Source organism: Malus domestica, chromosome 11 (genome assembly GCF_042453785.1).
Source record: "Malus domestica chromosome 11, GDT2T_hap1".
In the NCBI taxonomy this organism is placed as follows: domain Eukaryota; kingdom Viridiplantae; phylum Streptophyta; class Magnoliopsida; order Rosales; family Rosaceae; genus Malus; species Malus domestica.
In genome coordinates, this window is record NC_091671.1 from 7,130,148 (window position 1) to 7,146,318 (window position 16,171).

Below are 16,171 nucleotides of genomic sequence, written 5' to 3' on the forward strand. Positions count from 1 at the left end.
TGTATACATAAAATATAAACATCCACCATTTTCATTGTCTTGAAGGTAAAATTATATTTTAATTTTAGGAGAAAAAATATTTTTTACGAAGAAATTATAACAAAGAGATCATTTGATAAGCATCAGGTGCGACTTTGTGGCAAGGCTTCATATCGTTTCGGGTTTGAACTAAGTGATGCTTAGGCCATCTCCAACCGAAGGGTTCAGAGGGCCAGAAGGTCGAAAATAGCCCGAAAACCGTCTCCAACCGAGGGCTAGGCCAAAGGGCTCTGGAATCTGGGAGGGCCCCACGGAATCGGAGAGGGCTGGAGGGCTGGAGGGTTGGCTGCATGCAGCCAGCCAGCCCGGGGCTGGCTATTTTTTTTTAATGTTTTGTTATTCCTGTCGGTTATAACCGACATGAATACATTTATACTAAATAATAGCATGTATTCCTGTCGGTTATAACCGACATGATTTCTTAAGAAAAAATTCAAATGCAACGGCTACTAGACGTTGCATTTGATTTATTTATTTATTTATTTTACAGTTTTATTATTATTTTTTATTTACAAAAATTTTCATATAACTTCTATTTTTTCCTATAACTTCTATTTCACAAAATTTATTTCATATTTTTTTTTAAATTCCATTTTTTCCCTATAACTTCTATTTCACAAAATTTGTTTCATATTTTTTTTAAATTCCATTTTTTTCCTATAACTTCCTAAGCCATTATACAACATTAAATTAAATTAAGTAACATGAAACAACATTAAACAATATGAAACAACATTACATAACATTAACCAACATAAAAATTATACAACATGAAACTTAAATGGAGACGGTTTTTAAATGGGTTGAATTTAAGTTGTAGTCTTTAAATAATAAATTATGTTTGGCCCTATGGTCTTCGGTTGAAGACGGTTTTTTGTGACAGGGCTAAAACGAGCCATCTGGCCCTCGGTTGGAGACGGAGGCAAATATGACCCTGTACTGTTCATTAAAATATTAATATCTTGAAGAATCTTGGAGGGCTAGAGGGCTAAAACGAGCCATCTTGCCAACCATCGGTTGGAGATGGCCTTAAGCCTTAAAGTATGAGTCATAGAGGAAAAATAACAAAGATCTACACAAAACTCAAACAAAAGATAAAGATAGAGAAAACAATAGATAAGTTTTCTGGGTGGGCTCAAAACTGTCATAAATAGTGGGCGATGGAGGAAGGAGGCTTGAATTTTGAAACGAACCATGAGGGTTGCTGGAAAAAATAAAAAATAAAAAAATAAAAACTAGAGGAGGTGTGGGGTCTATGGTAATGGGATGAGGATGAATGAAAAAACCAATAAAACAAAAATATAAAGAAATAAAAGAATTGAAAAAACCCGATATATCACGTTGTTTGCTGTATCGTGTAAGCTTGACAATGAGCTTATAATAATGTGATTCAAATTCGCATTTGACGAGAATCGAACATAAAACCTCTCACTTACAAGTAAATAAAAATATCACTAAACTGCAATACTAAGTGATAATACAACTTAGATTTAAACAGGACAAAAATATATGATTATTAATGTTGTGCTGGGGTGCTTCTTTGGTTTAGGCATCAGAGCACTGAGCGCGGGACTTACAAAAGCCACCAACAAGGAGAAGCATTCCGGTTGTTGTCTTTGATTTCAGAAGGAAATGGAAATTATAATTGCAATTGCCTCAAAAATTGGAGAGTCCTTGGTCACACCAATAGGAACAGAGTTTGGCTATTTGGTTAATTACCATTCCAACCTTGAAAGTCTTAGGGGTGAGATAAAAAAGCTTTTTGACAAGAATGATGGAGTGCAAAGATTGGTAGATGCTGCCAAAAGGAATGGTGAAATCATCAAACCTGATGTTCAGAGTTGGCTAAAGAATGTGAACGACGACATGGTCAAAAAAGTGTTGCAGTTTGAGGATGAAATTAACAAGAAAAGGCGATGTGTGTATCGATGGAGCTTGAGTCGGAGAGCCTATAAGATTAAACAAGAAGTTCTTCAGCTCCAAAACGAAGGAGCATTTGAAAATATGGCCCATCCTGCACCTTCACCAGAGATATGGTCAACATTCAAGAAAGGTTTTAAGGATTTCAAGTCCAGAATGGCATACATGAATAAGGTGATAGAGGGTTTGAAGAGGGAACGAGTACGAATGATCGGGATTTGTGGAATGGGGGGTGTGGGTAAAACCATAATGGTGAAAGAAATCATCGTAAGATTGGCAAAACTAGACTTGTTTGATAAAATTGTAATGGCAACTGTGTCTCAAAGTCCAAGTATTAGGATGATCCAGTCGGAAATTGCAGACAAAATAGGTTTGAAATTTGAGGAGGAATCAGAGCCCGGAAGAGCACTAAAGCTACGTGGGAGACTCATGGAAATAAAGAGGATCCTGATTGTATTAGATGATGTCTGGACAGAGCTTAATTTTGAGGCTATAGGACTCCCTTGTGGAGATGATCATGAAGGGTGCAAAGTTTTGTTGACATCACGAGATTCGGAAGTCTGCAACAGGATGGGAAGTCAACAAATTATTGCTGTCCCGATTTTAACACCAGAAGAATCACAGGAGCTCTTTCGAGAAATGGTAGGTGAATCCTTCAATGATCCTTATTTACGTTCCACTACAAAAGATGTATTGAAGGAATGTGGAGGTTTACCTATTGCAATTGTAACTGTTGGAAAAGCCCTAGAAAAGAAAAACAAGTGTGAATGGGATGATGCCCTTAATCAGCTGCGAAAATCTACCCCAGTGAACATCCCTGGAGTGAATGACAAAGTTTATTCTAGCATAAAATGGAGTTATGATAGATTGGAGAGTGATGAAGCCAGGTCATGTCTTTTACTTTGTTGTTTATTTCCAGAAGATTATGATATTCCAATTGAGTATTTGATTCGATATGGGTGGGGTCGAGGATATTTTAGCAACATCTTTACTTTGGAAGATGCAAGAAATAGAGTGCATTATTTGGTTGGCCAACTAAAAAGAAGGTTTTTGTTGCTCGATAGTGGCAAGAGTGAGGCTACAAAAATGCATGACGTAGTTCGCGATGTTGCCATATGGATTGCTTCAAGAGATCCACATGGATTTTTGATAAGAAGTGATGCTGAAAATAAAGGGTGGCCAAATTTAGCTACATATGACCATTACACTACCATCTCACTTGTTGGCGAATTGGAGATTCAACATGGTTTGAAATGCCCAAAACTTGAGCTTCTACAGACGATGGAAGGACGTTTTTCAGAAGGTAGCATGGACAACATTTGTAAGGCGATGAAAGAACTGAAGGTTTTAGCTTTGGTGGGAATGGAAATGGAAGACCTAGGCTCATCAAGATCACTAGGATTACTGAAGAATCTGCGGACCTTGTGCCTAGATGGGTCTAATTTTGATGGCACGTCTACTGATGTTATTGGGAGTTTGGAGAATTTAGAAATCCTCAGCTTTCGGGAATGTGATTCCATGCGTGAGTTGCCGAGGGAAATTGGACGACTTAAACAGTTAAGGTTGTTAGATACGACAGACTGTCGGAAACTTGAGGTGATTCCACATGGTATCTTATCCAGCTTATGTAGACTTGAAGAACTGTATATGCATTGTAGCTTTAATAAATGGGAAATTGGAAGAGGAAGAGAAGAAAAGGGGATGGCAAGCATTTCTGAGGTGATGTCTCTGTCTCATCATTTGAAGGTTCTAGCCATAAATATACCCAATGTCATCCACTTGTTGCCAAAAGACATAGTCTTTGAAAAGCCCAACAATAAGATTCGGTATATGCCTTGCAAGATGGACAGAAGCAGTCAAAGAATTTTTTAGGACAACTTATGCATTCGAAAATTGTTTGATGATTGAAAAAAGTGATGCAAGGGAGTTGGAGGAGAGTCAAGCAGTTAGACTTTTGTTGAAAAAATCTAAAAATTTGACTTTGCGCAAAGTTAAGAATTTCTCTGTCCTCACTGATTTAGACCAAGAAGGATTTCAAGATTTGAAAGATTTGGATCTTCGGTATTGTCCACATATCGAGTATCTTGCAAATGGAACAAGTGGGTTTTTGACCAACCTAAGAATCATTCAATTGAAATTTTGTGGTGTCTTAAAATATGTCTTTTCATTATCAGTAGCAAGAAACTTGGTACAACTCCAGGAATTAAACATTTATGGATGTGATCAAATGGAAGAAATTGTGTCAAAGCAAGGGAGAGAACATGAGGAGGAAGCCGATATAATATCTTTCCATAAATTAACCAATTTGACTCTCGAGGGTCTAGGGAGTTTGGTTGGTTTCTTCCAAGCCAACAAGCTATACTCCAACCAAGAAGAGGTATGTCCCACTCTCCAATCTCTATGAGATGAGGAGGCAGCCGATATGTGGAAATTTGAAATTATTTAACTGATAATTATTTTTCTTTTTCAGGAAAAAACGGCAAGGGTTGAGCATCAATCTGCAGGCATATTTGAAAAAGCAATATTTCCATCAACGTGCATTTCATGGTTTCCAAGTTTAGAAAAGGTGAGATTGGGATTTATGGAGTTTGAAGGCGTGCTATTTGATCTTAAAATCCATGTAGTTATGGATGGGCAGACAGCTCCAACTTTTCCCCAGTTACGTGGGTTGGAGATAATTTTTTGTTCGTTTACACATTTGTGGAAAAACATTCCATCTGGATTTCAGGGCTTCCGAAATTTGAGATGTTTGGATATAAGAGAATGTTGTGGTCTAAAATATGTGTTCTCGCATTTAATTGCCCGAGAACTTTTGAATCTTGAAGAGGTAAAGATATCTAGATGTCCGGACATGGAAACTATAGTTAGAATCAAAGAGCAAAATGAAGAAGAGGCGACAAAACACATGATTTTGTTTCCGAAACTGAACACATTTGAACTACAATACCTGCCTCGTCTCACAAGTCTTTGTCCAGAGGGATTTACATTTCTATGGTCATCCATAAAAAATATGCACGTGAACAAATGTGAAAATTTGAAGACATTGGTGAATAACTTGAAGAAGGATTCAACAAGTCATGATTTCAGCACTTCTCCAACACGTTCATCGAATTGGTGCCCTGCTGGATGTGGATGCGCACCATACTCAAGACCAAACGCCCACCGCCCCATTGAAATATTGCCACGTCCAATTAACCTGGAGGTAAGCTTTTAAATCAGGTTCAATTAACCTCTATAAGTACAACTTTTAATTAGTATTGTATCATCTTGTTGATCGTGTTTAATTTTCTAGATTACACCAACTAATCTTGAAGACTCAAATGATGATGATAATCTCGAAAATCTTACTGTAAGTGACTGTAATTCGATGGAAGTGATTTTCCAACTCAAGGGACCGAAGCATGAAGAAAGTAGTCACTCTGTTGAAGCATTCAATAAATTGAGTTCCTTGCAGTTATATACATTGCCAAGTTTAACGCGTGTTTGGGAGACGGGTAGTTCACAACCGATGTTTACGGGAAGCAGCTTCGGAAACTTGAAATCGCTGCGGGTCTATTATTGCAACCAGTTGAAATACTTGTTTTCATCGTCCATAGTCAAACTTCTTGTGAGTGTAGAGAACATAGAAGTTCAGAAGTGTGAGCAGATGGAAGAAATCATTGCCGCAGAAGAAGAAACAGCTGAAATAATTACATTACCTAAAGTGAAGTCCATCAAGCTTTTAAGGCTGCCAAAACTCAAGTATTTTTGTGGTGAAGCTTATACTTTGAAGTTGCCGTCTTTGGAGTTATTGAAGGTTACTGACGTGCAAAACTTAAGCCTATTAGCTCCTAAACTTACCGGCACACATCCCCGATTGCAAGTACGCACCGCGTTGGGAGTGGCTGAATGGAAGGGGGACCTCAATGCCACTCTAAGGAATATTTACGTCACAAGGTATGCTTTAATATAAGGTTTTTAATTTCCAATCATTTATGGCAAACAGCACAAAAATTTCGACAACAAATTTAGGCAAAGCATAATCAACAGTTCAGATTTAGTTTGACGAAAGTGTAATCAAAATTTAGTCAAAAATACACATACACACACATAAATATGTATGTGTGTATGTGTGTGTGTGTGTGTGTGTGTATATATATATATATGTATGTGCGTATGTGCACACTAGAGTGTATTTAGATATGTTTTTCTTCTTTTGAAAACTCAATTATATCTCAAGAAAATATCTGTCTTTTATTTCTAACACAGGAAGGGTGAAGATGATGAAATCGACAGGAAGGATGAACACAATTAATCGATCAAGCACATCTTCAACTTCTTCTAGGTTTAGTAAAAACTGCTATTTTCGGAAACACATATACAATAAGCATAACCGTTTCAACTTATTTGAGTTTCAGTGATTTCTAATATTCTCCAATGCATGCAGGACAACAATTCAAAGAAGGTTGTGGCTTCAACAATTCGTTTACCATCTCATATGTACAAACCAATAAAATGTCATTTGTTGCACCAGACTTTCATTCCAAAAATACATCGTCAATGACATTTATCTAAGTTCTCATTATTAATGTTTGTATCTAAGTTCGCATTATTAATGTTTGTTTATTTGCCCGAAGAAATGAGAAATGCTTATGTAAAAATAAATACAACAACAACAACAACAACAAAGCATTTTCCCACTAAGTGGGGTCGGCTATATGAATCCTAGAACACCATTGCGCTCGGTTTTGTGTCATGTCCTCCGTTAGATCCAAGTACTCTAAGTCTTTTCTTAGAGTCTCTTCCAAAGTTTTCCTAGGTCTTCCTCTACCCCTTCGGCCCTGAACCTCTGTCCCGTAGTCACATCTTCGAACCGGAGCGTCAGTCGGCCTTCTTTGCCCATGTCCAAATCACCGGAACCGATTTTCTCTCATCTTTCCTTCAATTTCGGCTACTCCTACTTTACCTCAGATATCCTCATGCCCAATCTTATCCTTTCTCGTGTGCCCACACATCCCACGAAACATCCTCATCTCCGCTACACCCATTTTGTGTATGTGTTGATTCTTCACCGTCCAACATTCTGTGCCATACAACATCGTTGGCCTTATTGTCGTCCTATAAAATTTTCTCTTGAGCTTCAGTGGCCTACGACGGTCACATAACACGCCGGATGCACTCTTACACTTCATCCATCCAGCTCGTATTCTATGGTTGAGATCTCCATCTAATTCTCCGTTCTCTTGCAAGATAAATCATAGGCAGCAAAAATGGTCGCTTTTTGTGATCTTCGCTAGATTGCTCCGGTCATTAGTGTGGATAAGTATATAAATGAATAGAGATAGGAAAGCAAACACAAGATGTACGTGGTTCACCCAAATTGGCTACGTCCACGGAATAGAAGAGTTCTCATTAATTGTGAAGGGTTTACACAAGTACATAGGTTCAAACTCTCCTTTAGTGAGTACAAGTGAATGATTTAGTACAAATGACATTCGGAAATATTGTGAGAGAATGATCTCGTAATCACGAAACTTCTAAGTATCGGAGTGTGGTATCGTCTTGACTTGCCTTATCTGTCTCATAGGTAGATGTGGCATCTTCTCTGGAAGTACTCTTCCTCCATCCAGGGGTGGTATCTTTAACTGGTGGAGATGCACAAGGTAATGTATCAATTTCACTTGAAGCTTACTTGTAGTTTCAGGCTTGGTCAAGCGCGATACAAACCATGTAGTAGGAGTCCCCCAAGTCGCCGAGCTAGGGGATCTACTGAAAGAGGTGACAGACAAGGTAAGCAATCAGAGCTCCGGCTGATTGTTCACCTTCTCCCCATCTTGCAGCAGCATGAAGGATAAAGAGAAGAAAAATGAGAAGAGATGATATGGGATACTTTTGCTTTTGAAGAAGTAACTTTCCACAGGCTTATTCTTGAACTGAGCTGGAGGGTTTTCTGGTTTCCTCCAGAGCCGACTGAAGAATTTGAGGGTCAAAACAAGTCCATCAAATCTAGAGTACGTTCGACCCTGCTGATATGGGATACTTTTGCTTTTGACAGAGTAATGGATGTATCGGAACGTGTGCTGTTACGCTTGTCTCCACATGCTTCCTTGTATCCTTCGCACTTGCCCTATCTGTTCCTCAAGCAGATGCGGTATCTTCCCTGGAAACATAAGATGTTGAAGATGAGTACTCGAGAGCAATGTCAGGTAAGTAATCAGGTAAGGGGTTCCAGGCAGTCAGTTCCTGGCTGGAAGCTTGATTCCAAGTGCTGACTGATTACTCTCTTTCTCCTTGTCTTGCAGGTAAAAACAAGGCCAAAGGAAAAGACAGGGAAAAAGCATGATATGGGATACTCTTGCTTTTAATCTTGATGATATGAGATATTCTTGCTCTAGTATAGCTTGTTTGCAGAGGTATTATCGGGGGGAAAGAAAGCTGAATATTTCGAAAGGCTTCGTTGGGAGTGCCCTCTCAGATATGAGGAAGGGTTGAGCATTTTTGCAGGTCTGCCTGTCCGTTGGGGATGGAGGTCGACATATATAGGAGTCTCCCTAACAACAAGTAGTAATGCTATTCCTTTACCCTGCTTGGTCATAGCACGGTAGTGGGAGCTGCCAGCTTCACATGTTTTAACTCTGTCAGAGCACTTTGAAAAAGTGGTCTGTGGTATCTGGCTCTCGAGAAGTCTTCGACAGAATGCCCATAATTTTCGCAAAGCTGAGTGTGTGTGTGACAGGTGCTGATAAGGCTAGAAAAGTAGGTGTCTCTTCGATTTCTGAGATCGGCCCTCGTGGTCTCTGAGCAGCCCAGCTTTTGAGAAATCGAGCGTCTCTTCGATTGATTCGGAGAACGATGCATCTTCGATTTTTAAGAAAGCAATCATGCTGGGGGTCTGGCTCTCGAGATTTGGGGAGCAGTGTCACTTCGATTTTTGAGAAAGTAATCATGTTGGGAGTCTGGCTCTCGAGATTCGGAGGGCGGTGCCTCTTCGATTTTGGAGCAAGCAATCTTGTTGGGAGTGTTTTCTCGAATGTGAGTAAAGGTTGGGCATGTTTGCTAGTCTACCTTGCCACGAAGCACAGAGGTTGACACACAGGGATTTTCCAATTATCCAGCAATGGTACTGTTCCTTTACCCTCTCTTCGATTTTTGAGAAAGTAGTCATGTTGGGAGTCTGGCTCTCGAGATTCGGAGGACGGTGCCTCTTCGATTTTGGAGCAAGCAATCTTATTGGTAGTGTTTTCTCGAGTGTGAGTAAAGGTTGGGCATGTTTGCTAGTCTACCTTGCCACGAAGCACAGAGATTGACACACAGGAACTTTCCAATTATCCAGCAGTGGTACTGTTCCTTTACCCTTGTGGGTAATAATATGGTAGCTAGACCTTCAAAATTTATGGGTCTAAACTTGTTAGTGCTGTTTCTTTGCTATTCTTTTACCTTTCTTGGCCAGAGCGATGTAGTGGGAGCTGCAAGCTTTACGTGCTCAATTTTGGCAGAGAACTTTGGCAAAGTTATATGTGGTACCCATGAGCTATTGTTGCGTGTGGGAAGTGGGTGATTGAACAGTAAGATTCATGTGTTTTCTACTTCCTCAGAAGTCTTCGACAGAATGCCCATAATTTCCGCAAAGCTGAGTGTGCGTGTGACAGGTGCTGACAAGGCTGGAAAAGTAGGTGCCTCTTCGATTTCTGAGATCGGCACTCGTGGTCTCTGAGGAGCCCAGCTTTTGAGAAAGCGAGCGCCTCTTCGATTTCTGAGATCGGCCTTCGTGGTCTTTGAGCAGCCTAACTTTTGAGAAAGCAAACGCCTCTTCGATTTCTGAGATCAACCCTCGTGGTCTCTAAGCAGCCCAACTTTTGAGAAAGCAAACGCCTCTTCGATTTCTGAGCAGGCGCCTCTTCGATTTCTAAAGCTCTGTCGAGTGCAGATTTTTATAGGGGCTGGCATTAAGTTCCAAAGCACACTTGAATCTCCACCAGTAGAAGCTCCATTCTTGCACTTCTAAGATCTTGATTTGTCCAACCTCTTCTCTCTTCAACACCTTTGAAAATGTTTGGCCCCTCCGACCGTCGTTTTGACTTGAACCTTGTTGAAGAGGCAGCCCCGCTTTCTCCAGACAACATATGGCGCTCATCCTTCGTCTCCCCTACTGGTCCTCTTACCGTTGGGGATTCCGTGATGAAGAATGATATGACTGCTGCGGTGGTGGCCAGGAACCTTCTCACTCCCAAAGATAACAGACTACTTTCCAAACGGTCTGATGAGTTAGCTGTTAAGGATTCGCTGGCTCTCAGTGTTCAGTGTGCAGGTTTTGTGTCTAATATGGCCCAACGCCTATTTGCTCGAACCCGCCAAGTTGAATCATTGGCGGCTGAGGTGATGAGTCTCAAACAGGAGATTAGAGGGCTCAAGCATGAGAATAAACAGTTGCACCGGCTCGCACATGACTATGCTACAAACATGAAGAGAAAGCTTGACCAGATGAAGGAAACTGATGGTCAGGTTTTACTTGATCATCAGAGATTTGTGGGTTTGTTCCAAAGGCATTTATTGCCTTCGTCTTCTGGGGCTGTACCGCGTAATGAAGCTCCAAATGATCAACCTCTGATGCCTCCTCCTTCTAGGGTTCTGTCCAGTACTGAGGCTCCGAATGATCCCCCTCCGGTGCCTTCTCTTTCTAGGGCTCTACCGACTGCTGAGACTTCTCCTAAGTAACCCTTGTGAAGGCTCCCTCTTGTTTGTTTATTTTGACTCATGTATATGTACATATTTGTAGCTTATCGGGGATATCAATAAATAAGTTTTCCTTCATTTCAACGTATTGTGTTAAATACACCAAAACCTTCTTCGCTAAGTTCTTTGAATTTTCTTTTGTTGAAGCTTGTATGTTGAAGCTTTCTGAGTGGAGCATGTAGGTTGGGGTAGTGTTCCCTTAATTTCCCGAGTGAGGAAAACTTCTCGGTTTGAGACTTGGAAAATCCAAGTCACTGAGTGGGATCGGCTATATGAATCTTAGAACGCCATTGTGCTCGGTCCTGTGTCATGTCCTTCGTTAGATCCAAGTACTCTAAGTCTTTTCTTAGAGTCTCTTCCAAAGTTTTCCTAGGTCTTCCTCTACCCCTTCGGCCCTGAACCTCTGTCCCATAGTCGCATCTTCTAATCGGAGCGTCAGTAGGCATTCGTTTACTAATTCATATGCATAATTTAAACATTTTCAAATGCTTATCATCATTTACTAATTCATATGCAAATTTAAACATTTTCATATTCATTAGAAGCATACAGAAAAGATACATGGCACACAAGATATGTACTTTTCGACGTAGGAGCTCAATTCTTGTATACAGACACACTTCCTTTAGCTTGCATTGGACCTCGTACTTTCCACTAATGTAAATGCCACATCAAAAGTGAAAGAGCGATTCCGGAAACCAATTACATCCATGTGCTTGCACTTCAATGCAGAAACAGAATAAAACATAATCCTAAAGTTTTCGGACCATCATTAAACACGCAAGCATAATAAACATTCACAATCCAGCAAATGGGTGTTCATAATTTCAAGCAGAAACAAAAGTCAAAGAAAATAATGAATTAAACTCTGAAAAATTTTGTACTCAAGTATCTCCCGTGGTCTTGAACCAAGTCTCAGCACATTGCTTATAAGCAGCACCCAAATCCCCCTTGCAAGAACACCCCAAGTCAATCGGGACCCCAGAGGCAAGGTCGGTCCCACCACCTCCCTCCAAACCCAAGTGGCAAATCCTGCAATTTCTCTAACTTTACTCAAATGCACCACCTTCTTCACCTCCGAAACCCCGCTCTCTCCACTGAACAGCACTGGATGTCGTCAGAGTCATCCGAGTCTGACGCACCGCTGCCTCTGGTGGCCAAAAGGCGGTGGTGGGTTGTCTCGGGAGCTGACATTCGTGAAACCCAGAAAGAGAAATGGCATGAAATCAACGCTCAAACCACCACCACGTCCACCCTCTTGACCTCGCGAGCTCGAACCCGAGCTCCGTTTCGTAGGAAACCAAAACTAGAGGCTCTAGTTCGAAGCTCCGACGAGAAAGAAACTTCCCGACGAAGTTCCCGACACTTTTCCGACCGCTCCACACCGTATTGGAAGAGTTGGAAGCCACCACACAACTCCCTAACGTCCCTGGGTCAAGTTTGACGCAATCCCCAACTCGAATACACCCGGCTTCGAAGCTTTGGGTTTTTTTGCGGAGACTTTCAGGCCAATTTCAGTACATGTACGTCTGCTTTTTGGAGTTCCAAGAGGTATAAACTTGTTCCTTGTGCTTCATTTCCATATAAAGAACGTAAAAAATGGTTGAGAAATGAGCAAGTTATGGCCTTTTGAAATTGTCCTCAGTTCCCGTCGATTTCAGGGACCTTCCGGCGTGTTTTTGGCTAAATCACGGCGAGTTAGCCGTTGCTATGGGTACCAATCTGTTCATCTCATTCCGAGGTATCCTTTCCATTCTGAATCACTCAATTTAGTTGAGATATGTGGAAGTTATGATGATTTAAAAATTTCCCAGAAAACCGGTGATAAACTGCATAATCCGGCGACTCCGCGACCGGAACCTGGTAAAAAGTAGATGAAAAAACGCAGTTCTAAAACAACTAAAACACATAATTGCATATCATTCCTAAAACACAGTGAAATTTGTGAGAGTGGCCTAAATAGAAAGAAAAAGATATGAAATAAAGTTCCTTTGAAATCGTAACCAGTAAAAGACCCGATCATGTTCAGGAAAGGTAACATCACATATCTAACTTAAACTAGGGAATGTCATACTTAATGTGATCATAACTAATAACTTTTATTTTTTACAAACTGCTAATAACTTATAGAGTAAATTTAAGCAATTGTCCCTCAACTTTAGTAAAATAGGAGCAATGGTCTTTCAATTAAAAATCTATTACTATTGGTCCCTTAACTCATCAAAATGTGTAGCTCCCTTAACTCATCAAAATGTGTAGCTATGATCATTTTCTTTAACTTCATCAAAATTTGGTCAAAATGAGTTATGTTGGAAAGACCATTGCTACAATTGACTTAAAGTTAGAGGGACCATTTCTCCAATTGAATTAAAGTTAAGGGACTATCTCTCTAGTTTGATTAAAGTTGAGAGACTATTGGTAATGTATTTTTAGTTGAGGGATTATAGTTGCACGTTTTGATAAGTTGAAGGACCAATGATAATGAATTTTTAATTTAGAGATCATTGTTCTGATTGAGTTAAAGTTGAGGGATCATTACTAAAATTTACTCTTAACTTATAAAGTACCAAGTATTTGAATTTTTAAATTAACCTGGTGACATTCAACTGTCGATATTCCCCGGTTCTGGCATCCACACCAATCAATGTTGTAATTCTTAATCCTGTAGTTTGTAAGATTATCTTTCCTACCTAGAATGTGAATAATCTTTATATAACTACACTTATATATGCTCTAAATTTACATTTATGTAGTACGGGTACATTCTGCACAGCACACCCTCACTACTGGTTTAAATTACTTATAAGCTTCGGTTTTATTTATTCAAATTTTTGCTCATCATCTATACTTTATGACTTTCGTCAATTTCCAGGTGTCGGCTAGTACGCCTTGACTTCAGTTGGGGTGTGTCAAAGTTTGTGAAGCACCACTTCCAATTCCAAGCATATGATTTGGTGTTGAACAAGGCATAAATTTCATAATTTCACTTTTACTCTGGACAGTTGTATTGTGTTGACTTACAATACAGGTACTACATATTTCTCGAAAACTATTTCATTCCAATATTTGTTGTTTTAGACGTTTGTTTTTACTCTGCCTGTCCAAGAAATAAAAGTGTTGATTTTACATTCTAGTACCCACCATATACTATATTTCAGCTGAGCTCCAATACTAAGAAACCTAAGGAAACCATCACCTATTAAAAAATAATCAACTAAAAGTGAGCTAATCCCCCTTATAATCAAATTTTTATTATTTTCTAAACCGAAAAAAAAAATATGGATTGGGGTAGCTAGTAGAAATGAACAAATAAAATATCATGTGACAGTGAGTTTGGGAACCATACAAATGCATGTGTTATTTTTATCATGCTACATAGAAAGTTTGAAATCGCTTCTGTGATGCAATGGTGAAATGTAAACTATTCAAAATTTGCATACTGTAAAATAATAATGATAAAATAAAAATACACATGCACTAAAATGATCAATTGAAAATATGATTGTACCCTCAAAGTTCAATTTTCTTTAACTAAAACCCACCATAGTATATTCTCCTAGCAAAAACTTAATAACAAGGCTCCAACTCAGAAATTTTCTTAATTAAGTTTGACTTTTGCACAATTTTGTATTTTTGGATGCCTAAAATACACCTAATAACTTATATCGGATTGAACACAATATTTAATGTCATGATTTCATTGCATATTAGTAATATAATGATACGATACTAGGGATTTCATCCGTCTTATTTATTTCCTTTTAAACTCCTTAGTTGCTTTTGGTATATACATGAAATTAGGATTGCTTTTGGTTTAGTTTTTCCCTTTTCAAAATGTGTGAGGATTACGACATGATTGTAATACCATACACGTGTAAGATGAATGACATGTTTGTAGAATGATACGTGTAATATTGATCATACACATGTAAGCTAAATAATATTATGATACACTAGCTAGCCGCAACTAATGTAAGCTGAATAATATGATCATTCACTATAATGTCTGATATTAATTCATAAAATCTGGTTTTCCCCTAAACGTTACGGAAATCATATTTATCTAGGCATGCTTAATATTTGATAAAGAAAAAACATTTCTTAAATAAATGTCCACTCACACTTCCGGCTAGCTCTCCCTTGAGGAGCCTTGTCTACCAAATAGGTAAGTTCAAGCAACTTCAAGAGAGAGTTTCCTCCACATTAAGTCTTAAACATCTACTGGACAGCAGGCAATTCAAAACCAAAGCTGCTGAATACAACTAGAATAAACAAGGAATCGGGCTAAGCTATTGTCTTCATCATAACATGATTTTGGCCCCCATTTTCTAATTTCGTTCCACATTTTCACATTCTTTCCATGAATTTTATAATTCCTATGCAACAGAGTTCATTCATTGCCTATTCACAACATTACAAGGTTCTACAGAGTTCAATCCCACACCATGTTATAGACATGCTTCAACTATCAACCTGGAACGTAATCGTTAGGGTTTCAACAACTTCAGAGATACAACAATTACCATAAGTCTCATCTCCGACATTCATACAGAAAATCGAATACAATTCGAAATCAAGAATTAATCCCAAAACTGAAAGTTGAAAATTCGGAAAAAGAACTTACATTGGAGAACAGCCCACGAGAAGAGGATCATTTCTACGTCTTAGGTCGAGGTCCAATTACTGCGATATTGGCCGGAAGTTGGATGGAAAACCCTGGGTCACCGTTTCTTAAATTGGAAATTGCGGAAAACCGCCTACGAATTTATAGAAACGAACTTGGGGATTGGATACAGGACGGCAAGAGCATTCAGGATGTGTAGTTTGACAGCCTTTGGTGACCTGTGGACGACAGAGCTGTTGCGTTGGCAGTCGTCGGCTTGGGCCGCTGTTGCAGCGTGTGAAAGAGAAGAGGGAGCGAGGAGAGACAATGGGTTTCTCCCACTTTTTGGATCTTAATTCTTTTCCACATTTTTTTATATAGAATAAACCATATTATTTATCACTAAAAGTGCGTTTGGTATGTAAGATGGGACGGAACACGTTTTGATGATAATAATAGCTAGAAGTAATAATGTAATATAGTTCAAATTCGTTTTTGATAATAATCAAATATAAAAGAGAATTGTTATTAGCATTCCAAAAATCTCATTATACACTCCTCACAAGTGTATTTTTCTTTCTAATTATAGAAAGTTTGGAGTGCCAAATAAGATTTTTAAATTGCTAATAACAATTTCCTAAATTCTCTCACTTATAAATTACAAGTAAAGAAAAATACTATTAAAATTTTTCCACTTTTAATACACATCTAAATAAAAAGAGACAAAATGAAAAGGAAAAGAAATAAAATAATTTGAAATAGAAATAAAAATTAAGGGTAAATCTCATATTACTACCCTCATGTTTCATGGTTTTCAACATTTAGTACATCAAGTTTTTTTCGTCCCAGAGTCATACCTAAAGTGTAAATTTTGGGACAGTCTCATACATCCGTTAG

The 16,171-nt window shown here is 38.9% G+C and overlaps 3 protein-coding genes and 2 long non-coding RNA genes across 10 annotated transcripts in view; 3 read left to right on the plus strand and 2 right to left on the minus strand.

Moving 5' to 3' along the window:
• Positions 1 to 16,171, minus strand: part of LOC103447465 (uncharacterized) — a 62,183-nt gene that overhangs the window by 15,570 nt on the left and 30,442 nt on the right. The gene's annotated exons all lie outside the window — the stretch shown is intronic.
• LOC103429901 (probable disease resistance protein At4g27220) overlaps positions 1 to 16,171 on the plus strand; it is a 32,237-nt gene that overhangs the window by 2,151 nt on the left and 13,915 nt on the right. Inside the window, exon 4 of the mRNA XM_070807679.1 lies at positions 1,589 to 2,605. Within this exon, the coding sequence (XP_070663780.1) occupies positions 1,672 to 2,605 (934 nt within the window). The 5' untranslated portion in view covers positions 1,589 to 1,671. The remainder of the gene's footprint in view (positions 1 to 1,588; positions 2,606 to 16,171) is intronic.
• On the plus strand, positions 3,837 to 6,504 carry LOC139189211 (putative disease resistance protein At4g19050). Its single transcript, XM_070807685.1, has 5 exons — positions 3,837 to 4,336; positions 4,430 to 5,161; positions 5,252 to 5,895; positions 6,208 to 6,283; positions 6,386 to 6,504. The coding sequence occupies exons 1-4, from the start codon at positions 3,860 to 3,862 to the stop codon at positions 6,251 to 6,253; spliced, it is 1,899 nt and encodes a 632-aa protein (XP_070663786.1). The 5' UTR covers positions 3,837 to 3,859; the 3' UTR covers positions 6,254 to 6,283; positions 6,386 to 6,504.
• Positions 4,869 to 15,647, minus strand: LOC114819471 (uncharacterized). 2 transcript variants are annotated; one of them, XR_011572900.1, is made up of 4 exons: positions 15,296 to 15,646; positions 5,658 to 5,872; positions 5,308 to 5,563; positions 4,869 to 5,155 (listed from the first exon to the last, which is right to left on the minus strand). It is a non-coding gene; the product is annotated as an uncharacterized lncRNA (long non-coding RNA). The 2 variants fall into 2 exon arrangements; XR_003766640.2 differs by having other exon boundaries at positions 5,308 to 5,872; positions 15,296 to 15,647.
• Positions 11,896 to 13,804, plus strand: LOC103447467 (uncharacterized). Of its 2 annotated transcripts, none has more exons than XR_011572902.1 (3): positions 11,896 to 12,222; positions 12,317 to 12,412; positions 13,544 to 13,804. It is a non-coding gene; the product is annotated as an uncharacterized lncRNA (long non-coding RNA). The 2 variants fall into 2 exon arrangements; XR_003766639.2 differs by having other exon boundaries at positions 12,333 to 12,412.

Coding starts and splice junctions, on each gene's coding strand:
- LOC139189211 (XM_070807685.1), top strand. CDS start 3,860: ATGATTGAAAAAAGTGATGCAAGGGAGTTGGAGGAGAGTCAAGCAGTT. Junction 4,337..4,429: donor TATACTCCAACCAAGAAGAG/GTATGTCCCACT, acceptor TTTCTTTTTCAG/GAAAAAACGGCAAGGGTTGA. Junction 5,162..5,251: donor CACGTCCAATTAACCTGGAG/GTAAGCTTTTAA, acceptor TTAATTTTCTAG/ATTACACCAACTAATCTTGA.